Consider the following 21,304-nt stretch of genomic DNA (forward strand, 5'->3'; position numbering starts at 1 on the left):
CCTGTCTATTTGTTGTGGGAGACGACGACAAGCTGTTTCTGGGAAAACTGCATGCTTTGTGCAATTCAGGAAAGAGAGAATATGTGCAAAAAGCATCAATGCAGATACAGTGTCATTTGTAAATAATTTACAGGGCTGTTGGGCGTATGATTTAACGACAACATTTAACACCTGTGCAAATTGTTGAGCGACGCAGCAGCAGAATGCAACAGAAGCTCTTGCAGATTCCAGCTTGCTGACGGTGAAGATCTGACTGTAGCTGCAGGCGCAGGCCACCTTCAATGTCCAAAGCTATTAGTGATTCCTGTACAACTAAAGTGCTGCTCCAGGGTACCCATTTCCTTGCATTAATGTCTACCTTGCACCACAGCAAATCAAAGGCTTATTGTAATGCCGCTGCCCATTTCTCACGCTTCCTGAGTAACACCGGCTGCTGGGATCAGGCGCTTAGGAAATGAAAAGATAGGGAGGGAAAAAACACAAATTTTCCTGTACGTTTTAAAACAATAGTTTATTCGTAAGAACAAGAAGAATATCAAACAAGAAAGTAGGGCAAAAGTCCATCAGTTTAGCTAACTCATTTTCACTGCTATTTGACAAGCTAAATGCTTTCAGCACAGAAAGAAATAAACCTGAATGTTTTCTTTTGTAATTACAGTTTTTTGTTTTTTTTGTCTTCAGTGTGTAAATATAGAACTGTTTTGCTGAAACCGGATCACAAAAGTAATCAATAAGAGGATCCTGAAAGGACTTCCTTCATGTATGTGTAAAGTGCTGTTTCTTCTCCTCGTTGCGTCTCGGCTCGGTAGAGTCCGGTTTGTGACGTAGGTTTCTTATTGCCAGCTGAAGGTGCGCTTCACCATCCTGAAGAAGCTCCGGTTGTGTTCCCGCAGGTAGGAGCGAAGCTGCTGCAGGACGGTGCTGTTGACGGACGGGTGAGGACGTCCCTTAGACTCGTGCAGACACCGCTCCCGTCCGTCGCTCCGGATGCAGTAGAACCCTTTGGTCTGGTTGAAGTAGAAGTTGGAGGACACTATCCTCGGAGGCAGGTTCAGGAATCGCTCCACCTTCTGAAGCTCTGGCAGGGGGTCGTGGATCAAAGCATCCCCGTTTACGATGTGTATCTGTTCCAGGGGGAAGTGCTTCAGCCAGTTGCGCATATGAACGTCGTACAGACTCCTCTGGATCGCCTTGTAGCGGATGTTCAGGGCTCCGTTGCGTACCAGGAGGTTCTCAATGGCTTGCACCGGCTTGTGGTTCTCCAGTCTGTTGAAGTACACCTGGGTGTAGTCGGAGATCACCCGCTCAGTCGGGTCTCGCAAGATCAGCAGCAGCTTTATAGACGAGTTCATGGCGCAGATGCGTTCTGGTGCGAGAGGCGACGTAAAGTAACCCGGAGTTTTCTCTATCGTGATCTGATGAGGGTAGGAGTACGGCATGAGGTCCCGGTACCACTCCAGACCCTTAGCGTAGTTTTCATCCCAGTCAAAGAAGTGAACCTCGGTGGCAGCCACCGCGACCTCAGGGTGAATGTCAAGCATCTCCAGCAGCGCTCTGGTGCCCCCTTTTCGCACGCCAATGATGATGCTGTGTGGGGTCCGCTTGCTTGTTCCTGGCGGTGGGGATGAAGTCGAATCCTCAGAGACATTGACTGGTGGTACTGGATCAGGGTCTATGCTGTCCCGGGCTGAACCAAAGCCTGCCTTAATGAGCTCAGATGGGGCAGCATATGTCTGGAGAACCAGCAGAAGCAATGATACCAGAAAGGAAGCCATGGGGATGAACGGATGAGCGGACACTGGCGCGATAAAGGAGAACTAAGACAGCGGTTTAGCTGTGGACGAGATGTCGGCGCTCAGTGGGAACAGAAGCAGTCAGAAATGCAGACTTTCCCTGCTTTTGAATCTGAACCGGAGCGAGGAAAAATCATTGGCAGTCCGCAGTACATCTGTGGAGAGGAACAAAGACAAAAAGAAGAAGAAAAGGCTTTCAGATTTCAGGCATATGAAGCAGAATGAATGTCTTTATTATACTGAAATGGCACTTTCCTCATTCCCCTGAAAAAGCAATCCAGCCTTAAATACAATCCATGTCTATCATAAGTGTTGCGTCTCAAAGGGATAATCTCACATCGTCGGTCTTTTACTCTCCTCCCAGCTCCCTCCTCCCCCAACTTCACATCTGCTTTTTCCTCCTCACTCTATAAAGTCACTTTCAATTGATACTGTAATTTCTCTGGCTGAAAAACACTTAGCCAGACAGCTCATCAGAAAATCTGTCGGAGATATGCAAGTGTAGCTGAAGGCCAAAAGAAAAGTTTCCACAGCTAGGTGACTTTGATTTCCTATTCATGTCAAGAGGGATCAATAGCAAGGCAATGAAATTCAGCAAACAGAGAGGCTGAAGGATTTGGGCTGTTAAATATGAATTCTAATGGAGCTCCAGAAACCTTGGGAAAAATCTAATTCATCACCTTGGATCTCAGAGTCCAGATATGCTTCTACAGGGCTTCTTAAATATTTTATAATTTGCCTTTTCTGCCTTCAATAGACGCCTCTCAAAGAATTAATGCCAAGGAATTAACTTTAAAAACTGAAACGTTCCGATGGAAAACCGACTAGATGCCGATCACTGTTCTGGTCGAAACAACCGGGCCCAGCTACGCTAACACCTAGCTTCGACAGCAAAGGTCACAGAAAGGTCGTCTTTTCTTCCTGGGAACAGGGATGCACAACCAAGCAGACAGGCCTCCTTCCACCAAAATGCTGCCGAGAAATTGCCTACAAATCCTTGAAACACATTTTGAAAATGGGCCAGCTCAGGTGGAAATAACTTCAAATTTGGCTGGATTTTTAGAATAATTTGATTTATTTTCTGATGTTCCTGCGGGTAACATCCAACATGTGTTTGCAGGGCAGAAATTGAACATTCGCTAACGTTATTTCAAGGTTGTTTCCATTCAGGATTAGTTTTAGTAAAAACTATGTAAGTCACTGTGGTGAAGATGTGAAAAAGTAAATAAAATAAAATAAAATAAAATAACACAATCTTTACTTGGAAGCAACAATTTAATTCAAGGAAACACAATTTCTTTAAAAAACAAGTATTTTCACAAGAAGATGAAGAAAATATTCTTTCCACTATCATTGGTGCAGCGTTAGTTTGTGTAAAATTGTTTCTGTGTTGACGCAGCCATATGTTTTGAACTCAGCGGCAGAAAGGTCATCGGTTTTCTGGCAGAGGCCTCCAGATTTTTATTTAAAAGGTCCTGGTATTTCAAGGCGTTGGTGATGCGATGTGCCGTTACCTCTCCTTAAGGTCATGACCACTGACCCATTTCCAGCTTTCTGGTGTCTGTGATGCCATGAACTCAACAAAGTTCCCAGGGTTTGGGAAGAGAAACGGCTTATAGTAGCTTCAATCCTCTGTGGTTTAAATCTAAAACGGAGTCAAGCTTTCAACGCATTTACCTCTAAATAAAATAAAACCTCGTAGTTTAGCTACTTTTAATGTTTAGTCTAAGGGTTATTCTTGGATGTTTTTCTTGAAGATATTTAATTTATTTAAGATGTTTTAGCCACATTTTCACACTGTCTATACAAAAAACAAAGTTGTTGCATGGGTATATGTAGTAATAACTACAATTTTTAATTACTTTTTTAACCAATACCTACAAAAAATATGAACATTCACATTCAGAGACGGCACAAGAGTAAGAAAACATAACCCTAACATTTATATATATTTATATATATATATATATATGTATATATATAAATATACCCTTCATAGCAACAGGGTTATAAGTTATAACTACACTTGAGATGTCAAAGGTAAATAATGTGGAAGACAAAGTTTGCAGCGATGACCCCAGAACTGAGAGAAGTCACATATGTCACAGAAAACCGGCATGAAGTTTATGAGTGCGACAAATCACCTGAAAACTGAACGTAAAGCTCATCCGTCTTGCCAATGTGACCTGCGAGCTAACAAAGTGTAACATCAGGTTCACTGCTGATAACTTTCAGGTTATTCTGGGTACATTAGTCATTGTCCTCCCATGACTGATGCTTTGAGTATTTGAAATTAATTCTCACTGAAGCTTCAAAGTCCCAGAGAAAGCAGGAAGGCCCTCAATCTCCGTCTGTCCATAAATTATATAAAAAGAGGATCAGCAGTTCGTGAAGTGTGCATGAAACATTTTTGCTGAAATCTGTGCACTTATGTTGCTTTTATTGACCCAGTGTAATTATAAATTCTCTGCTTGCAGAAAAACTCTGCCTTGTGTGCATTTTAGCCACAGAAGCCGTTCCTCTAATTAAGCGTCTGTGATGAAGGCGCGTGCCAACGAGCGCTGTGCATTCTTATGATATCACCGCTGGCCTTTCTCTCACCTTACAGAGGCTTTCATCCATATAAAGGTGATGACACATGCCCCTCTCTTCACACTTCAATTGTTGGCCTGAGCGTGAGACGGTTCTGAACGCAGAGCAGCCGACATGCCCTATAGGGCCCGGCGTTGTGCAAGGAGGCACTTATGTGCTGTGACAGGCGCGCCTGCCTGTCAGCGTTTCCCTGGCAGAGAGCTGCCAAGTCCAATGGCTGCAGCCAGGCAGGCAGACGAGCTTTCTGTCTCATCCAATATCCCCCAACCTGCTCCCCTCCCTGCAGAGAACCACCTGGAAGGAGCTGCTGCTTCAGATTCATGGATCTTATGGCTTTATTCGGCCTTTTTTTGGGATATCGCTGTGGCTTTTGACAAATGGCAGCCATGTTATCTGGCAGTCGACCTAACCAGGAGTGCATCCGTTGAACGCCGTTAGGGCCGTGGAGTGTTGCACAGCACAGGTTGGCAGGGCAGAAATATGGCCCCGGTGAGTCTTGTGAGTGGGATACAGCATCGGTTTGTTGTGGCTCCGTGCAGCTGCACAGAAAGACAGTTTAGATTTCGATCTCAGCTCCAGGCACTTTTATGCTTCTGGAGTTTGCATGTTTTACTCGTACTTGTCCTTCAGGCACTCTTGAGGTGCACCATTCTAATCCTACTGAGGGATGAACATAAAAAAACGCAGCCAGGCAAGGAGGTTAGAAAGGTGAAAATAAAGTGATGTAAAGTGTGGTTTCAGTGATGGATGTTGTTTTATAAAACACACTGCAGATCTGCAGGGATGCTGAACTTTTGATCAAACCGTTTTCCCATGACTTAGATTAAAGTGAAAAACTTTACCTGGAACTCAAAGATTGTGTCTATTCTTTCAATAAAACCTTTGAAGAATCAGTGATGAATTTTAATGGACAGAAAAAAAAAAGGAAAACATTCACAAGTCATTCATGTGTGCACAGAACAACTCTCAGTTCTTTACAGGATAAGTTCTAGACCTGAACCGTGAATTGTTCGTCCAAAGTCCAGGTCATATTTCATGGTTTTCTTTAGCAAATCCAAGTCATCACACATTTTCATCAGAAGTTCAAGTCAATTTCAGGCTTTACTTCCCAAAACCAAGTCTTTAGTGTTTCATAAAAAGCCCAAATCAGGTCTTGTGTCCAAAATCCAATTGAAATCTTGAGTCTCAAGTTTATCATCTTTCATCCAAAGTCATTTTTTTCTCAGTCAAATCTAAAATATTTTTTCCAAAGTCAAGTCTCAAGTCTTTTATTGCAAGCCTAAGTTTGTTGCATAAGGTTTCCCTGAAACGCCGCATTCACAGCCGCTCCCAAGTATAAGAGGTTTGTCACCTCAGTTTTCCTCTGATGGCTGATAGATGATGAAGGCTGAATTATGAATACATCATGTCACCCTTTCCATCTGTGGTCGTCAGGATTTTAATGACCCATCATGTGGATAAGATTATTCACGTGTGATTCTTACTTAGTAGAAAAACCGCAGTTGTGATTTTACAACATCAACAGAAAATTGACAAAGATCTGCACACATTTATAATCCTCTGTATGGTCAGTTATAAAGGAAACAGCATTTCTCCTGAATCATGCTGTATTGTTTCTTTTTCTTTTGCAGAACAGCTGACATATTTTAATTACACTGGAAGTGTAAGTAAGTAAGTAAGTAAACTTTATTTCTATAGCGCTTTTCACAGACCAGGGTCACAAAGTGCTGCACAAAATGTAAAAAATAAAGAAATTAAAAGCAACATACAAAACAATAAAACACAGTATTACGCTAAAAAGCAAGTTTAAAAAAGTGGGTCTTAAGTTGTTTCCTAAAAGTGTCTATACAATCCAGAGATCGAATGGTACAAGGTAGCTCATTCCAGAGGCGAGGCGCCACAGCTTTAAAAGATCTGTCTCCTCGAGTTTTAAAAATAAGTGAGGGGGCCAGGGAGCAGAGATCACACTTTGGTTGAATTAATCCTCACACAAATTAGTCCTTTAAGAGTCCACTCATGCTCAAGATGTTTTCCTGCTGTTCACACATGGGATGTTATCCACCCTCTGCTGGACACCAATGAATGGACTGCATGTTCACTAAGATGCCAAAATCAGACCTGCTCCTCGCTCCCACTTGACCGCCGACACACACCGGAGGCCGACTTGCTGACCACTTTCAGTAGTCAGTGAGTGGAGCAGCAGCGTTGCCTGCAGCCGGCAGGCAGCCGTTACATCACTCCGGGCTAAAAGAAAGGCTTGCAGAGGTTCCAGACGCCACAGGAAGCCTCGCTCCCTCTAATTAACCCAAACAACCTCCTCTATACGTCTGCAGAACTATTCCTCATTCATATTCAGCACCCCGGAAAATTAACTGTGGCTGGCAGCAGGTACTGTAAGCAGCGGCTGAGTTTTCCGTTTTAATAACTGCTCATTAGATGTTAGCGCAACATAATTATTATTCCAATAATGCTTGATTGCAAAGAGCATCTTTATTAAATAGGTTCAGAAAGGGATTTATAAATCACATCAATCAAATAATTGTACTCAATATATTAAGTTAATCATTAATGAGAGACTTTTCATTTTTCTGGTGTCAAACCTTAAAGAGTTATAAGACATTAATAACTATTGCTGGCTGGGAATGGGATTGTTTTCATCAGGACTAAATAAAATGCAATCAGAGGCAGAACAGCGCGCAGTCCTCGCTCTCTTTGCAGTTCCCTGAATCCTGTTGTGTTTCCAGTTATTTCTGATTCACTGGTTTAAAGCATCGTTAAGGTCGTCTCCTGTCGGATGCTCTGGCCCTTCCTCCAAATAAGCCCCCTCCTGGGACCAAAACACACAAGCACCTTCATCCTGCACTTTCCCCTCTTTCCAACATCTCTTCCGTAGCTTCTTACTCCTACCGGTTGGCAGGAAAAAAAACACATAGTACATTTTCCACCTACACTCATCCATCTGAAGCTCTCCCACATACAGGACTGTCTTTAAATTATGGATGAATATTGGTTTACAGTGGGCTTCCTGGCTCACTTTAACAGGTTATATTACAAAACCTAAACATTCAGCTCATCAAAGAGAAGGGTTTTATTTTTCTTTCCCTTCCCACCTCAAATTCCTGGTGATCTCTTGCACTAAAGAAGCAGGGAAATCATTTTTTTAAATAAAAATAAACAATATAGCTACACAATAAAGTAGAACCTTAGATTGTGAACCATCAAATGACACATAACAGGCCATCTTGTTTCCAAACAGGTTAGGATGTTTTCAAAAGTTTTGTAAAGAAAATGATTTAAGGATTACATGAACTCTACAACTGACTGAGAACAGCAAATGAAGCTTAGGAATATTCTCCTCTGGGGCCACCTAGTGGATGGAAAACCTCGGACTAACTTCAGTTTTATTTAAATACTTTGCTCAAACCAAACTCGGTTGATACCAGCCTAACCCTAACATTGATAAAACATGGATTTGGTTTTCTGGTTAGATTATCTTGAAATACATTCATATAAAATCAAGGAATCGTCACATCTTTCCAACACAGACATATGGAGTGATGCTGTTGTTGGGTTAACACATTTTTAAAGAAAAACTGATTCCCACATGAAGATGAAGTGATACGTTTTCCGTCCGACATGTTTCCATTTAAAGCATAAATAACTGTTGCCCTGACAGCAGAATAACAAGGGGCAGAATTCATTTACACTCCACACTTTTTAGATTTTTTGCAAACATCCAAAAGGTCGCTCTCTATCTTCCTTCCTGTCCTTAAATTTTTGCTGCTGCACGTTCGAGCAAACTTGACTGTAATTCACAAATTTCTTGTAGGTTTACCACTGATACTTAAAGTAGGAAGAATCATGTTCCTTTGTTTCAGTGGGAAAATATTATAGAGCAGCTCTATTGGAAAGCAATATTTGGCTATTTGTGGAGTGTATGAGCAAGACAATGACCCAAGTCACACCCACATGTAAGCAAAGGCATTCATTACCAAGCTTGAAGACGGTGTAATGTGTCATTTCCTGGTGCACCCAGAAACAAGCGGCCTCAGGCACTAATTACAGCAGCTTAACTCTGATCTTTCATTCGCTGATTTAAACTTTCCCTGCATACTTTTCTTTTTAGCTACTTTTGTCCCTGCAGACTATTTCTCTGTGTAAAGGAAGGCTACTCCAATTACCAGTCCTTCTGCCCACTGCCATCTGTGCAAACATCAAGCATTAAGCACCCAACTTCATGTGCTTCATAAACAAATATATGTTTACGCTGCATTAGCAAAATTTGAATAAACAAAAACAAACAAACATTTTGAGCGATTTAACATGATACTCAGGATGAGGATGTTCGGTTTTTCTGATATAAATACAAATCAGATGAGTCAAACCAAAAACACAGAGAGGTGTGAAGCTCACCATGGCAACAGCCCTGTAGCTACCTAGCTTAGATGTGTCATTGTTCTCTCGCTAGCAGGCATGGTTACCCTGGAGCATTCTGTTGGCCAGAGCTCCTCGTGTTTAGCTATGGCATTCGTCAGTGCTCTCGGTTTTATTTGAGGAAATCAGCTGATGTTGTCTTGCTTTCCCTGAAGGCATTTCTGCAGATAAAAAAAGGCCAAGTTGCTCAGATCCCTCGGATGAGTGGAGGAGACGGATCCCAGGGACTCTGAATCGCTGAAACCCGTCTGAAACAACAGACTAGGACAGGGGATTCAATCAGAGAGCGGCCTGATGAGCCTCATTCAACCTGCCACTTCTGATAAAGCACCCATGCTGTCCGCCGCATCGCCGTCCACTCAGCGCCGCAGATAAAGCTAATTTTATCTTGCCAATTTAATGCTACTGTAAATCTTATCGTGCTTCCCACATCGTACGTTCCCTGCTCCGCACAATGAGTCTGATCTTCTCCATGTAAAGTAATTACTCCGCAGTCTATCACAAGAGGGAAGGCTTGTGAAATGCGGACGTAATCAAAACAAATGCACCAACTTTGGTGTGGGTCTCTGGATTCCACTGTGCTTCTCCGGTCTCGCAGGCATCCTGAACACTGCAGTGTACGCATGCATTATGGATGAATTGCTTTATGAAATAAAAAGCAGAGCATCGTGTAATGAACTGCGAGGATGGTGGTTAATCTTTGATGAGGCTGATGTGGTAAATAGTTTAATGATTTACTGACTGAGACGCTACAGACATAAGCAAATTAAAGAAAAAGACAATGTTTAGAGAATTTATGTGCTGATGAGAAGCTTATATTCATATGAATGTCATAATATTTTGGCTGTTTAATAATGTATTTTACCTTATCTTTTTGCTACGGTGGAATAACAACAACATTTTTAAAAACAAGAATTTTCCTGCCTCTGATTCTCCACATGGTTCCTCTAGACTAGCGGCAGCAGCAGCTTTTAGTGGTGGAGCTGCACATCTTCTGAGCTCATCATAGGGACAAATTTTCAGTCAAACGCTCCGAAGAACGGTCATAAGCGGCATAATGGAAGAGCATTGTGGCGATAACATGGTGAGGCAAAATGTTGGAAAGAGTAGGAGCTTCTTAAAGAGACAGAGGCCCAATTTCAAGGCGTCAAACTGAGAACTCAAATTTATTTTAAGTCATTATAACACCTGAAAGTAACATTTAGTTGATTCTGCTATGAAATGGCACCAAGTGCCTGGAAAGTAAACAATACCACTCCTTTAATCTTATATTTTCAAGGTTAAAATTATAAAGACAGGCTCTTTTGCATTAACAAAAACTCAATCAAATTTGTATAAATGCTCCTTATCAAGCTGCACAGCCGCGTGCTGTTTTAAAGCCGATAACAAACCTCATGCATAATAGCTGGAGAAATGGAAAATGCTCTTGTTGTCAGAAGTTTCCTGAAACAAACCCAGCTTTTAAGTATAGTCCTACATTTTTAAACAACTGAGGTTGGGACTTAAGGAAGAATATTCCACACATCGCTGATTCCAAAGCAAGTTTGGGAGTTTCTTTGAGATTATTGTTTGAACATTCATCATTCAGCTGTTAATTTGAGGTGAAGCTAAATAATATGGAGGTTCTGCCAAATACTCCACATCGTGTAACGAGTCAGCGCCACAAGCATTCAACAGCAATCCTGAAAAAGTGGTTGAATCTAATCTAAGTCATAAATTATTATATCCATGCACATCTAGTGTATATAAGCATCTCTTCTTCACTGTACTGTATAATCTTTTAAAAGCTACACAGAGAAATACCACCTTTGGTTTAAATTATGCACCTGCTCTCCCAATGCAGCTGCATAATACATACTAACTAAGGTTTGCAAATATCACAAGTGTGTTCTCAGGTTTAAAGGTATTAACTAAGATATCTTTTGTTCAGTCTCCTAAACTACAGCTGGTGTGTGCATGCAATCCTAAATAACTTGGAAATCTTTCCACACCCTGGCACATACATATCCAACTGGAAGGACTGCTGCTCAGATCTGCCAGGGTTTTTTTTTTATATCATCACAAATATGTATTCAACACTGCAGAACTCCAGGTTTAGTCTTCGAACCTTCTGCCTGCCAGCAGCTGAATTGATTCTACACAAGGCAGCAGTTTGCGAGCTGGTAATAATGTATTTAACTCGCAAACGCTTCCCACAGGAGAGCAAAGTGTTTGCATTCGATGTCTGTGTGTTAAAAAGTTAGAGGAAACCAAACCATGCAGCAGCAGCAGGGAATTACTTTCAAACACTAAATAAAGAGACGCAGGCTTTCTGCTGTGACCATCCGACTGACCAGCGACTAACCGGACTGGACTTCTGAATTAGACGCAGTGATAAAGGTTACTTTTCTTTTCCCCGGTGAATGTGAGTGACAAATCAGTGAAGCGTACCTGTGAGGTATGCAGATGAGGAACGTCTCGGACCAACAGTGACAGCTGTACATTTCTGGGATGTAGTTCTCACCCTGACCTTGACCTTGGATGGGAATTTTCAGTATCAAGCTACCTCATCTGCATAAGTAATTCAAGTTGTCGCCTTGCATGCTGGTCATTGATTGAAACATAATCAGCGGGATCAGAGACTGTGGTGACTCAGTCGCTCATCTGTGCTAAGTTTAAAACTTGCAAAGTCATTGTTTTAATCAAAATGCTTATCTAAAGCAGGTCATGAAAGTCCATTTAATATTTTCTACTGCTTTTAGTGGATATTAGACACAAGTAAAGAAATATTTTGTTGGAGATTCTGGGGTTAGTAATTTGTCAGACTACGAGAAAGACATTGATATGACTTCCTGCACACTTTAGATGCTAAAAATCTAAGTAAAAAAATAAATAAGTTTGTTTTAATAAGTAGGAAAAATAATCAGCTTGCTGCTCCGCTAGTCTGTCTTGCTCACCACAGGAGATGCTTTGTTCCTTTCTGCTGCTGTTAATATCTAATATTACCAAACATGCATGGTGGGATGGAGCAGGAGATGGATGGACAGCGAGGTGGGTGGTGCTCCGGTTTGCTGTGTGAGCGGAGCCTGAAGCAGAGCGTTTGGTTGTTTGTTCACATAACAGGATCAAAATAGATTGACATTTGGACAAACAATATAGTTGTACTACAAAATATATTCCCTGCTCACTTTTCCACGTTACAAACATTTCCTGAAACTTAGCAGAAGTTTCCTGGAACTGATCAAGTTCTTTGCTGGAAACGTTTATGAAACGTATAAAAGTAGTTTGCCACAAATTTTTATACGAAGCTTTCTAAGGACGTATTTTCACTTTGGTGTTTCAATTGGTCTGATGTGATATTCTTTTCTTTTTTCATTATAAGAAAAAAATCCAAATATTCCCAATGTTCCCAAAGCATCTTCAGTCAGAGGCTTCTTCAGATTCAGTGCAGTACAGACTGCTGCAGATCTTTCCTGTCCACAGCCATCAGCATCTTCAATAACTCTTTGAAGAATCTAAATTAATAAATTACAACAACATTTAATTTGCCTTTGGGATTAATAAAGTATTCTTAAACTGAATTTGAACTGAATAATATTCTAATTAATTAAATTTGACTGCATATGGCTGGTTCAGTGTAGGCCCTGGTAAAGTATCTGCTAAGTTTCAGAAAGGTTTTTGACGTTCCACATGCACCTGGTAAAGTATCCAGATCTTTCTATGGAAGTATGTGGTAAAATCGACTAAAGTACATGGTAAGTCCTAGGAAAGTTCCAGGAAAGTACCTGGCAGATTCTGAAATGGACTGAGTACAATCCGATGAGTTCCTGATGAATTTGAGGAAAATACCGAACTGGTCAATTCTGGAAAGTACAAGTTAAATTTATTTTAAATTGAATGGAAGTGCTTGGAAAGTTTCATGAAAGTTTCAGCAGAGTAACTGGTGTGTTCGTAGAAAGTATCTCATGAAGTCTTGAAGCCGTTACTTGGTGAATTCTGGGAAATCTTCAGTATTATTTGTGTTGCACAGCACTAACTAAAAAACACATTATGATCTATAAACTGATCAAACTGGAATGTTCCACATTGTCTACAGATCATTTAAAATAAACACAAATTACATTTGTTAAACATTGACTGTATTTGCATATTTTGTCATATTAGAAAAGTATCTTTTGTTGTTAGTTTAGTCATTTACTCTCAGACAAAAACCGTTTCACAATAAAAGCAGATGACTTCCATCCATATGTTGTTTCTGTCTAAAATTTATTTGCATATAAGTAATACTGCCAGTAATAAGGCAGAAAAAATTATTCTGACATTCTTAATTTTAACAAACTGGATATTTGTGTGGAAAAATACAACTAAAGCATCTCTGAGTTCCTGTAGCATTTTAACAACGCACCGGAGCCGTCCAATAACGTCTGAGCGCCACTGTGAGCGTGCTCACTTGCACCATGCAGGCAAATAAAATCGGTCACCTCTGTGCTCATTGTTGAGAAACAGCCTTGTAATTTCCTACTTGCAGGGCAAACTAGACTGTAAAATTTGTGTTTATCTATAATAACAATCTGCAGCTCCATTTCCCTGTGCTGATGCTCTGCCTCTCAGGCAAGAGAGCACCTCAGAGGCTTCAGTGGGCAGAGAAAGGCAGAATGCAAATCATCCCAGTTCCACCTATTGTGGCTCCGTTTCGTGGGCTTCCTAATTGTTTCCAGCATTAGCTTTTGCAAGGACTCCACACTGCTGCCCGAGTGGCACTAAGCTGTTTTTAGCTTTCCTCTGCACAAGCTTGAAACTCTGCCCGAGAGCGGATGAAAACTCCCGTGCCAGCTGGGTTTAACATCTGCCTTAGAACTGAGATTCTCCAGGCATCAAGGCTCTGTTTGCCGATGTATCCAAGGACAGAACACCGCTCTTTGTTGTTCCATTCTAGACGAACATGACACTTCTAAAGACTCGCCCTCCGTTTAAAAGACCCGGTCAATGTCCAAACTGTGGGTTTAACCTTAATTCAAGGCATGCAAGAAGAACAGCATGGTAGTTAGGTAAGGAACATGTAAATAATTCACTCATTTATAAAGCTGCAAGGAGCCGTCTGTGACTTAATGGCAGTATCCACTCATGTGCGGATCTGGCACTGTGACAGAATCAGGTTAAGAAGATAGAGGGAATAAAACAGCATGTCACTTCAGCAGGGTGACTCTAATAGCAGAGCAGAGCTTTGTCTAAGCCAGAGTAATGCTAAACCCCAGAGCTTAAGTTAGTACCCTGGTAAAGCTAATGAGTGTAGCTTATTATTTCTTTATTTCCCTCATGCACTCTGTATCCTTCTGCGTGCGGAGCTGATGACCGGTCAAAGATTGGTCAACAGAAGCCTCATCGGCAAACTGCAGTATAAGGACTTCTCATTGTCTGTTTTATCGGTGCCATCTTGTTGTGCCATTGTTCATGAATAAGTCATCAGTCCTGCTCACGATTCCCCTCAGGCTTATTGCTCGTTCCACTGCCTCCGCTGCCCCGTAAACCCGGCTAAAGAGTTTATGGGAGATAAGAGGCAAAAGAGGTCCTGGGTCCAATAACTGTTTTTATCACCCGGGGTTCTGCAGCGGCGGCCGTTTTTATGTGCGAATCTGCCGGAAACCAATTCTTAATTAGAGGAGTTTGTGGACCCAGCAGCAAAGGGCCTAATGGGGGAGTGAGAGGAATCAGAGAGGGGGCATCTGTGGAGTTACTGGGCTGCTTTGTAACTGTGCCTGATAGCGATGCAGAGACAACAGGCGCGATGAAGCAGGCCCTTTAAAATGTTTGGTTAGGTGCTGGAGCTATGTTTGTCTAGACAAGCCTGACTCCTTTTTTTAAAATTAGTTCAGCTTATTGATTTTCTAGGAGGCTTATCTTTATTAAAGGAGCCTGCCTTGTCAATGGAATTACTGCCTTTCCCATCAAGGTGAGCCGATTTGGTTTCCTGTTATTGGGAGATTTTAAACGGCTGAGTTTAGAGGAAATGCAACGTTTCAAACTAGCTAAAAGTTTGACAATATAAAGCTGGTTCTCTTTCATTTTATTAAAATCTAACACTCACAGCACTTACTGGTCCAACACTGAAAAAAATACATATAAAATTTCCATTACATTTATGCAGAAGGCCTCCTTATGGTCCAGGACTGAGATGGCCTTGAAAACATGGCAGAAATTTGTGTCATGAATAATTTCAGTATTTTTTTTTTTATCATATTCATATTCCACTTATAATTCACAACCAAGGTCAAAGAGTAAAAGTTATTCTTCAAATAAGACGCATATGAAGCTGGCAGAGTTTGCCTACATTTAGGACACCAAAGGTCTCGACTTGATTTAAAAAATGTGCAATGGCCAAACTAAGAGCCCGTCTCCATGGAGACGATTTCAGGTGTATCTGCAAACGTTTTTGTTGTTTAGAATGTAAATCCACACGGATTCGGCGTCTTGGGAGACCAGAAACGATCGTTTCTGAAACCTGGTTCCAGACTGAATTTCAAAACACCAGTTTCATGTTTCCATGTCTTTTTTTTAAAGGATGACACCGTCAGTCCTGTTGCAATACGCAATAAATCAATCCCTTGCATGACGAATTAAAACAAGCTCAAACCATTTCCATGATTTATAATTTTTCTCTTTTCCGTCTCTCTTTCTAGTAAAAATCTGGATGATAAAAGTTTTCAGTTTGTTGCTTTGGTCTCAACGAGCCTTTTGTCAAGCAATTTTGTTTCCACAGCCTTCATAATTCATATTATTTGTTGTTTCTGTTATTTTGTCTATTTAAGATGAGATAGAAGTTCAGCGCCTGCAAGATGCAGACACAATATGGATTTAAACGTTGAAATTTCTGGACGCTAATTTTTTCTTGTTTACAACAATATGCCGTGCTCATCTCAGTGGATAGACTCACCCAGCTGTTGCATTTAAACGAGCATAACTTAAGACTTTTTAAAACATATTTACTAGGAACTCTAGAAAATATCTTAAGGATAGCTGTGCATCTATGCAACCTTTAAAATTTAATCTATGCAGTTCTTGCTACATCATACTTGACATCTGTGTATGTAATAGATGATTTTTAAGATAAATATTAGGTACTGAACAAAAATAAGTCATGAAAAATTAATTGTAACCAGGCAACAATATTCTTAAAACCACAGAATTTAAATGGGGGTGTTTAGTTTTTCTTCCACCTTTGACTGACGTGCGTTTGGGATAAAAGGCGAAAAGTCACTCAGATTTTAATTAGCCAGCTTGGCAGACATCTTTAACCAGTCGAGAGATAATGACTAGGATCTTATGTTCCCAAGTTGCTCGCATATGAAAAGGGGGGGGAAAAACAACCCGAAAATTAATTACTTATTTTCCCAGACGCAGACAGTGGAATCTTGTCCTTGATTGCATAGTTTGAAAAGTCCTTAATTATCCGCGCAGTGAGGCACCGGTTAGGTCGGCAGAAAGTTCTGCGTTTTATGGGGGAAAGGGAGTTCTGTCACACCGGTCCTGCTCTAAAACAAAGCCAGAAGGTTAGCCGCTCCAGAACGAAGTCCTAAATTTAGCAAACAGTGGAAGTGTGCTGCAATTCCCATCAGCTCCTGCTCCAAAGCCCAGATTAACCATCTCTCTCTGCATTTAGGCACTGGATTGCTCCACAGTTTGTCTGATAATATCTGTTTCGAGCGCAGACCACGCTTCTCTTGGTATTTAACAAAGATTAGCTTTAAATTGATGATTAACCTTTGTAATCCTGCAAGCATATCGAAAATGGCTTGCTTGTCTTTACCACGGCCCACAAAAGAGACGCTGCATTATCGTTCAGGGGAAAATTGAAGCTCGGAAAGCAAATGAGGCGGCGTTATCTGGCCGTTGCTCGGCTGGATAATGAAGACAAATCTCCAGACTAGGGAACCATCTCATAATGAATCCTAACAGATGATTTTTTTTTTTTGACTTCTTAGCGTGAATCTTTTAATAAAACTCCAGTGTGACCCTGACGAGCGACTGGTGGCTGTGTGTTGCCAAACAGTCGATTGTCCTCACGGGAATAGGGAGCAGCCATTGTTTGGATGGCTGTATTAGCCCGTAATCAGACATTAAATGAGTAATTTCTCCATATTTAACTTCAACCGGGGAGGTAATGGTTTAATTTACTGGGCAATGAGTTTTCCCATGCGGGTGCGCCTTGGATTAAATCACAGCATCTGTTGCTCCAACAAACATTCAGCTTAAAGACTTTTTTTTCTCCAATCATTTCAAACACCAGCAGCTCAGAAAGAGAAGACCTGCAAGTAATTTACTTAAATTCTTCGCCTTTCTCACCATAAACCTCAGAGTCCATTATCAGCTCCATTATAATGCATTTAGTCATTTATTCAATAAAGTCCAAATTCTCCTGCCAGTAAGTCAATTTGAACCTTATTTCAACTCTGATGTAAATGTGCAACAAGGAGTTTGAAGAAATTCCAAATGTGCCTTTTAATAAAAAAGTGATCAACTGGTTCTGTACATCAGCTGTGTAACAAAAGCCACTGCAATAAAATGGAAGATGTCGTGTAAGTTTAAATTGTAGATTTTTTAGGTCTATTTATATTGATGTAATGTTATTTTAAGGTTCACTGTTTGAAAGTTGTGTCATTTTCCCCCAGAAACAGCTGCTTTACCTTTGGCTCCAGCAACATTTGAGCTGCACAATATTAGGAAATTAAATTATAACTGTTTCCAATCTTCTCAGTGACCTTTAGCATCTTGCAGCCAACAAACAGTGCATTCCACAGCAGGTTGTCCAATATTCTTCATGCAAACATAATTTGATGATAAATCTTTAGTTATATGTCTAAATTTTAAAAACTCTCCATTCTGTTGGACTAAAAGAAGCAACATAGATGCTAATTTAGCAACCGAATGACAGAAGCTGATTTTAAAAAGTGTTGTTTTCGTTTTTGACCTTAATATTTTATGCATGTTGAGGTTTTCTGTTGACCACCCACTGGATGTGCAACGGGGCACCAGCAGGGAGTATTTACAAGCAGCTGAAAAAGCTGACATGTGCACAAACTTGTTCCTGTAAATGTAGATGATTCATCAAATTTAGCCTCACTGAGTTACAAACGCACTGATGAAACCTTTCGCACATTTACGTCATTTATCTGGCTTTTTGTCCAACTTCCACCTTAGAAAATACGAGCAAAAATATGTCACACCTGTGGATGTCAGATTCATAAAGTCAACATGTTCAATGAGTGAGACATTTACTCAACTTGTGAAAACAAAAAGAGGGACAACTTTTTGTTTTTTTCCAAAATACTACTGCTAAAATCTCATTTTGATGCAAAAACTGGACACCAAGACCATCTTTAGTATAAACAGCTATAATAATATAATCAGTTCATTTTAGGACCAGTTAACAGACTGACAGTTTAGAAATATATATTATTTCAATATAAAAAGCAACAAAGTAACAACAGAGGCTCACCTTTCAGCATCATCTCTGAGACCAACTGAGACAATGGGTGTAAAGAGGTTAGCGCATCAACAGCAGCTTAATCCAATCCTCACAGAAATCCGGAGCAGCCAAGCGGATCACAGCCCACACACCACAATCCTATTGCTTTGCATTAAATGGATATAACATACGGAGGCGGACATGTTGCTTTAAAAAGTCCAGGTCAAAGTCTGTCAGGTCTCTGGCCATCCCAGCAAAATGCAACAGTTTGTGTTAACTTTACCACAGATTTCCCGAGATTATTATGTAAAAAGTGAAAAAAAGAACCTCTGGATTATACAGTTGAGATTATTCCAACCTCTAGAAAAATTAATCTGATGGACAATGAGAAGAGCAGGAGCTGGTTTGTCGCTTTAACATGTGTTACATTTTAAGACTCAACCTAAATGAAATCTGAAAAATATTCAAACCTGTAAACACTTTAAAACTCGGGAGTAATCGTTCAGTTTGCATTTTTGTTTTGGGCTTCAGGTCACATTCGTAATATTTCATATTCCCAATCGTTCCAACAAAATGCCAAGGTCAACAGATGAAAACATTTTGAGTTGCATTACCAAAAATAAATTAACTTTTTAATGATATTTCATACATCTGTACAACTAATAATAACTGTGGTAAGTTCATTTCAAATGTACTAGATTACATTTGTTGTCTTGGTGTTTCCATGTTTTCATGTCTCGGTGCGTCACTCCGCTGCATGAAAGCAGATCTGCTTGGATTCAGAGCTCTCGTTTCTGCCATATGTGCTGGTTTATTTTGGAGTTGATCTTTTAGCAGCTGAGTAAGAGAATGTAGCAGATAGCGAGGTGTGAAATATGTTGTACATGCGTCTGAGGAGCTCCAGCTTCAGCTCACTGTTTCACCTCGAAATGTTTTCACGCTGGTTTTTGTTTGTTCGTTAAAAACGTAGTTCCGTTTGGCTTTGTGTAACATTTCAAGGAAAGGTTAGGCAAAATTAAACTGGAAGACATTTATGACATTTGTGCCATAAGAGAAGATTCTTTTTCCTCAAAATAAATAAAAACATATATGATCAGGGTGAAAAACTCCTTGTTTAGCTTTCAAAAGCTTTATATGCTCTGTAAGGAAGTTTTACACAAAGACTATGGAACAAAGACAGAAGCATCTGGATTAATGACGTTTTATTCATGCTGTTAAAAACGGGTTTTGCAACAAACTCCGGAGCCTCGCGGGGAGCTGTCCGAGGTGCTGAAAGAAACTGTTCATCTTGTTTTTTTTGTTTTTTGGAAGGAGAAAGCCCTGGAGAGCTCCTGCCTTTCTGCCGCCCAGAGGGAAATACTGCTCCTCTTAAAACTGAAATTGAACTTTCCAAGATGTTGTTACTCTGCCTTTGGTTTTATCTCATTTTCTTTTTTATGGCTAACGGCAGAGAAGAGACACAAAGAAACACACGTTTGCACATCGACAGCCAGGAGTGTGTGTGTGTGTGTGTGTGTTCAGGCTTGCAGGCAGAAAATGGCACAGCCACAGAGCCACAAAAGAAATATTTGTTAAAATGTGCATTGTGGTTTTATTGAGCTCATATCCAGGACTTGTAAAACTATTTACCCTGTGAACTTTTAACATTGGGATGTTACAACCACAAACTTCAATCTGCTTTATTGTGATTTCATATAATAAAATCACCACAATGTATCAAAGAAATATAATATCCCAATATATGCTTTACACATTTTTTACAAATAAAAATCAAAAAAGTGTGTTATGGATTTATATCCACTGCCCCGAAGTCTTTTTGGGCAGCTCCGCTTATTTACAAAGTGTTTGAGTCACTCTTTTATTTATTGTTTTGCTTGTTTTGTTTTTAAGTTGAGTTAGAGTTTTTCCACAGATTCTCTCTGAGATGTAGCTCTGTGCTTTTACTAGGCCGTTCTGAAACATGGATATGCTTAAGTTTCCTGACAAGGCTCTGCATTCCTGTTCAGTTCCTGTCATCTCAACATTTATTTTTGTAAAATAGTACATACTCCTTTCTTTTAGGCACATAAAGTAAAACAAAGCATGCATACGCTGCACATAACTCTGACAGATTTTCTTTTATTTTCAGGAACATTCCTCTTTTTTCTTGTGAAAAGAAATCAAACTACTTCTGCAGCAGGAAACAAATGCTTTAAAAAATATTCTGGTGCTGATCTGAAACAAACTATTAGAGTAAAAATCACTAAATTAACCCTGAGGCCAAGATAAACCCAAAGGCAAAATGAAGTGAAAACATAAACTCTGTGTCTCTCAACTTGCACAAATATTTTGCAAGCTGGATTTCTCAGTATTGCTGTCAGTATGGAACAAATACAAGCCGTCACTGCTAATCCTGAATATTAATATCAAAGGAAATCACCATTCTCATGAGGAATTTATTTTAGCTTTCAGTTATTAGGAAAATCACAATGTGCAGAATTATTATGTAACTGAATAAAAAGAAAAGAACACAAGTCATCTTACTCATTTATCTGAAAATGAGATTAATTAAGTTCATTAACAACTGAACTATTAAAATTGACACTTTTTACATCCCAGTATCACTACATTCATCCAGAGCTGAAGAACCGAACCGTCTTTTCTGGGATGAATCTCATGATTCAGAACGAAACACAAAGCGAGTCGTGTCTTTATTCTGTCATCTCTGAGGCCAGAAGGATGCTTGGCACAGCACATCGTGCCGAATAAAAGAGAGTCTCCTTTTTTAGTATCTGTACTAAAAAAGACTGCAGTTGAAGAAAATCTGTCCTTAAACTGCATTTCTAAGTCCAGCCTTGAGGTCGAAGCTCACCTGACTTCTTCATTGTTCGCTCTAAACATTTCCAGCCGAGCCCAGTAGCTACATTTTTAATTATCCTCTAGAACTTTCAGTTCTTCCTTTTCTGTGCATTTTTATAAGTGTGCTGACGATATGCAGCAAAATGTCTCATTTTTCAATGACTATGTCTTATTAGCTGAGAATGATGCAGTTTTTTAAAAAGTG

The 21,304-nt window shown here is 40.2% G+C and overlaps 1 protein-coding gene across 1 annotated transcript in view; it reads right to left on the reverse strand.

Annotated features, from left to right (window-relative positions):
- Nucleotides 1-665: 665 nt before the first annotated feature.
- The window catches only part of hs3st1l1 (heparan sulfate (glucosamine) 3-O-sulfotransferase 1-like1), a 29,192-nt gene continuing 8,553 nt past the window's right edge, over nucleotides 666-21,304 (reverse strand). Inside the window, exon 2 of the mRNA XM_007566801.2 lies at nucleotides 666-1,948. Coding sequence (XP_007566863.1) covers nucleotides 834-1,775 — 942 coding nt within the window. The 5' untranslated portion in view covers nucleotides 1,776-1,948 and the 3' untranslated portion in view covers nucleotides 666-833. The remainder of the gene's footprint in view (nucleotides 1,949-21,304) is intronic.

This window comes from Poecilia formosa, unplaced genomic scaffold (genome assembly GCF_000485575.1).
Source record: "Poecilia formosa unplaced genomic scaffold, Poecilia_formosa-5.1.2 Scaffold199, whole genome shotgun sequence".
Lineage (NCBI taxonomy): Eukaryota > Metazoa > Chordata > Actinopteri > Cyprinodontiformes > Poeciliidae > Poecilia > Poecilia formosa.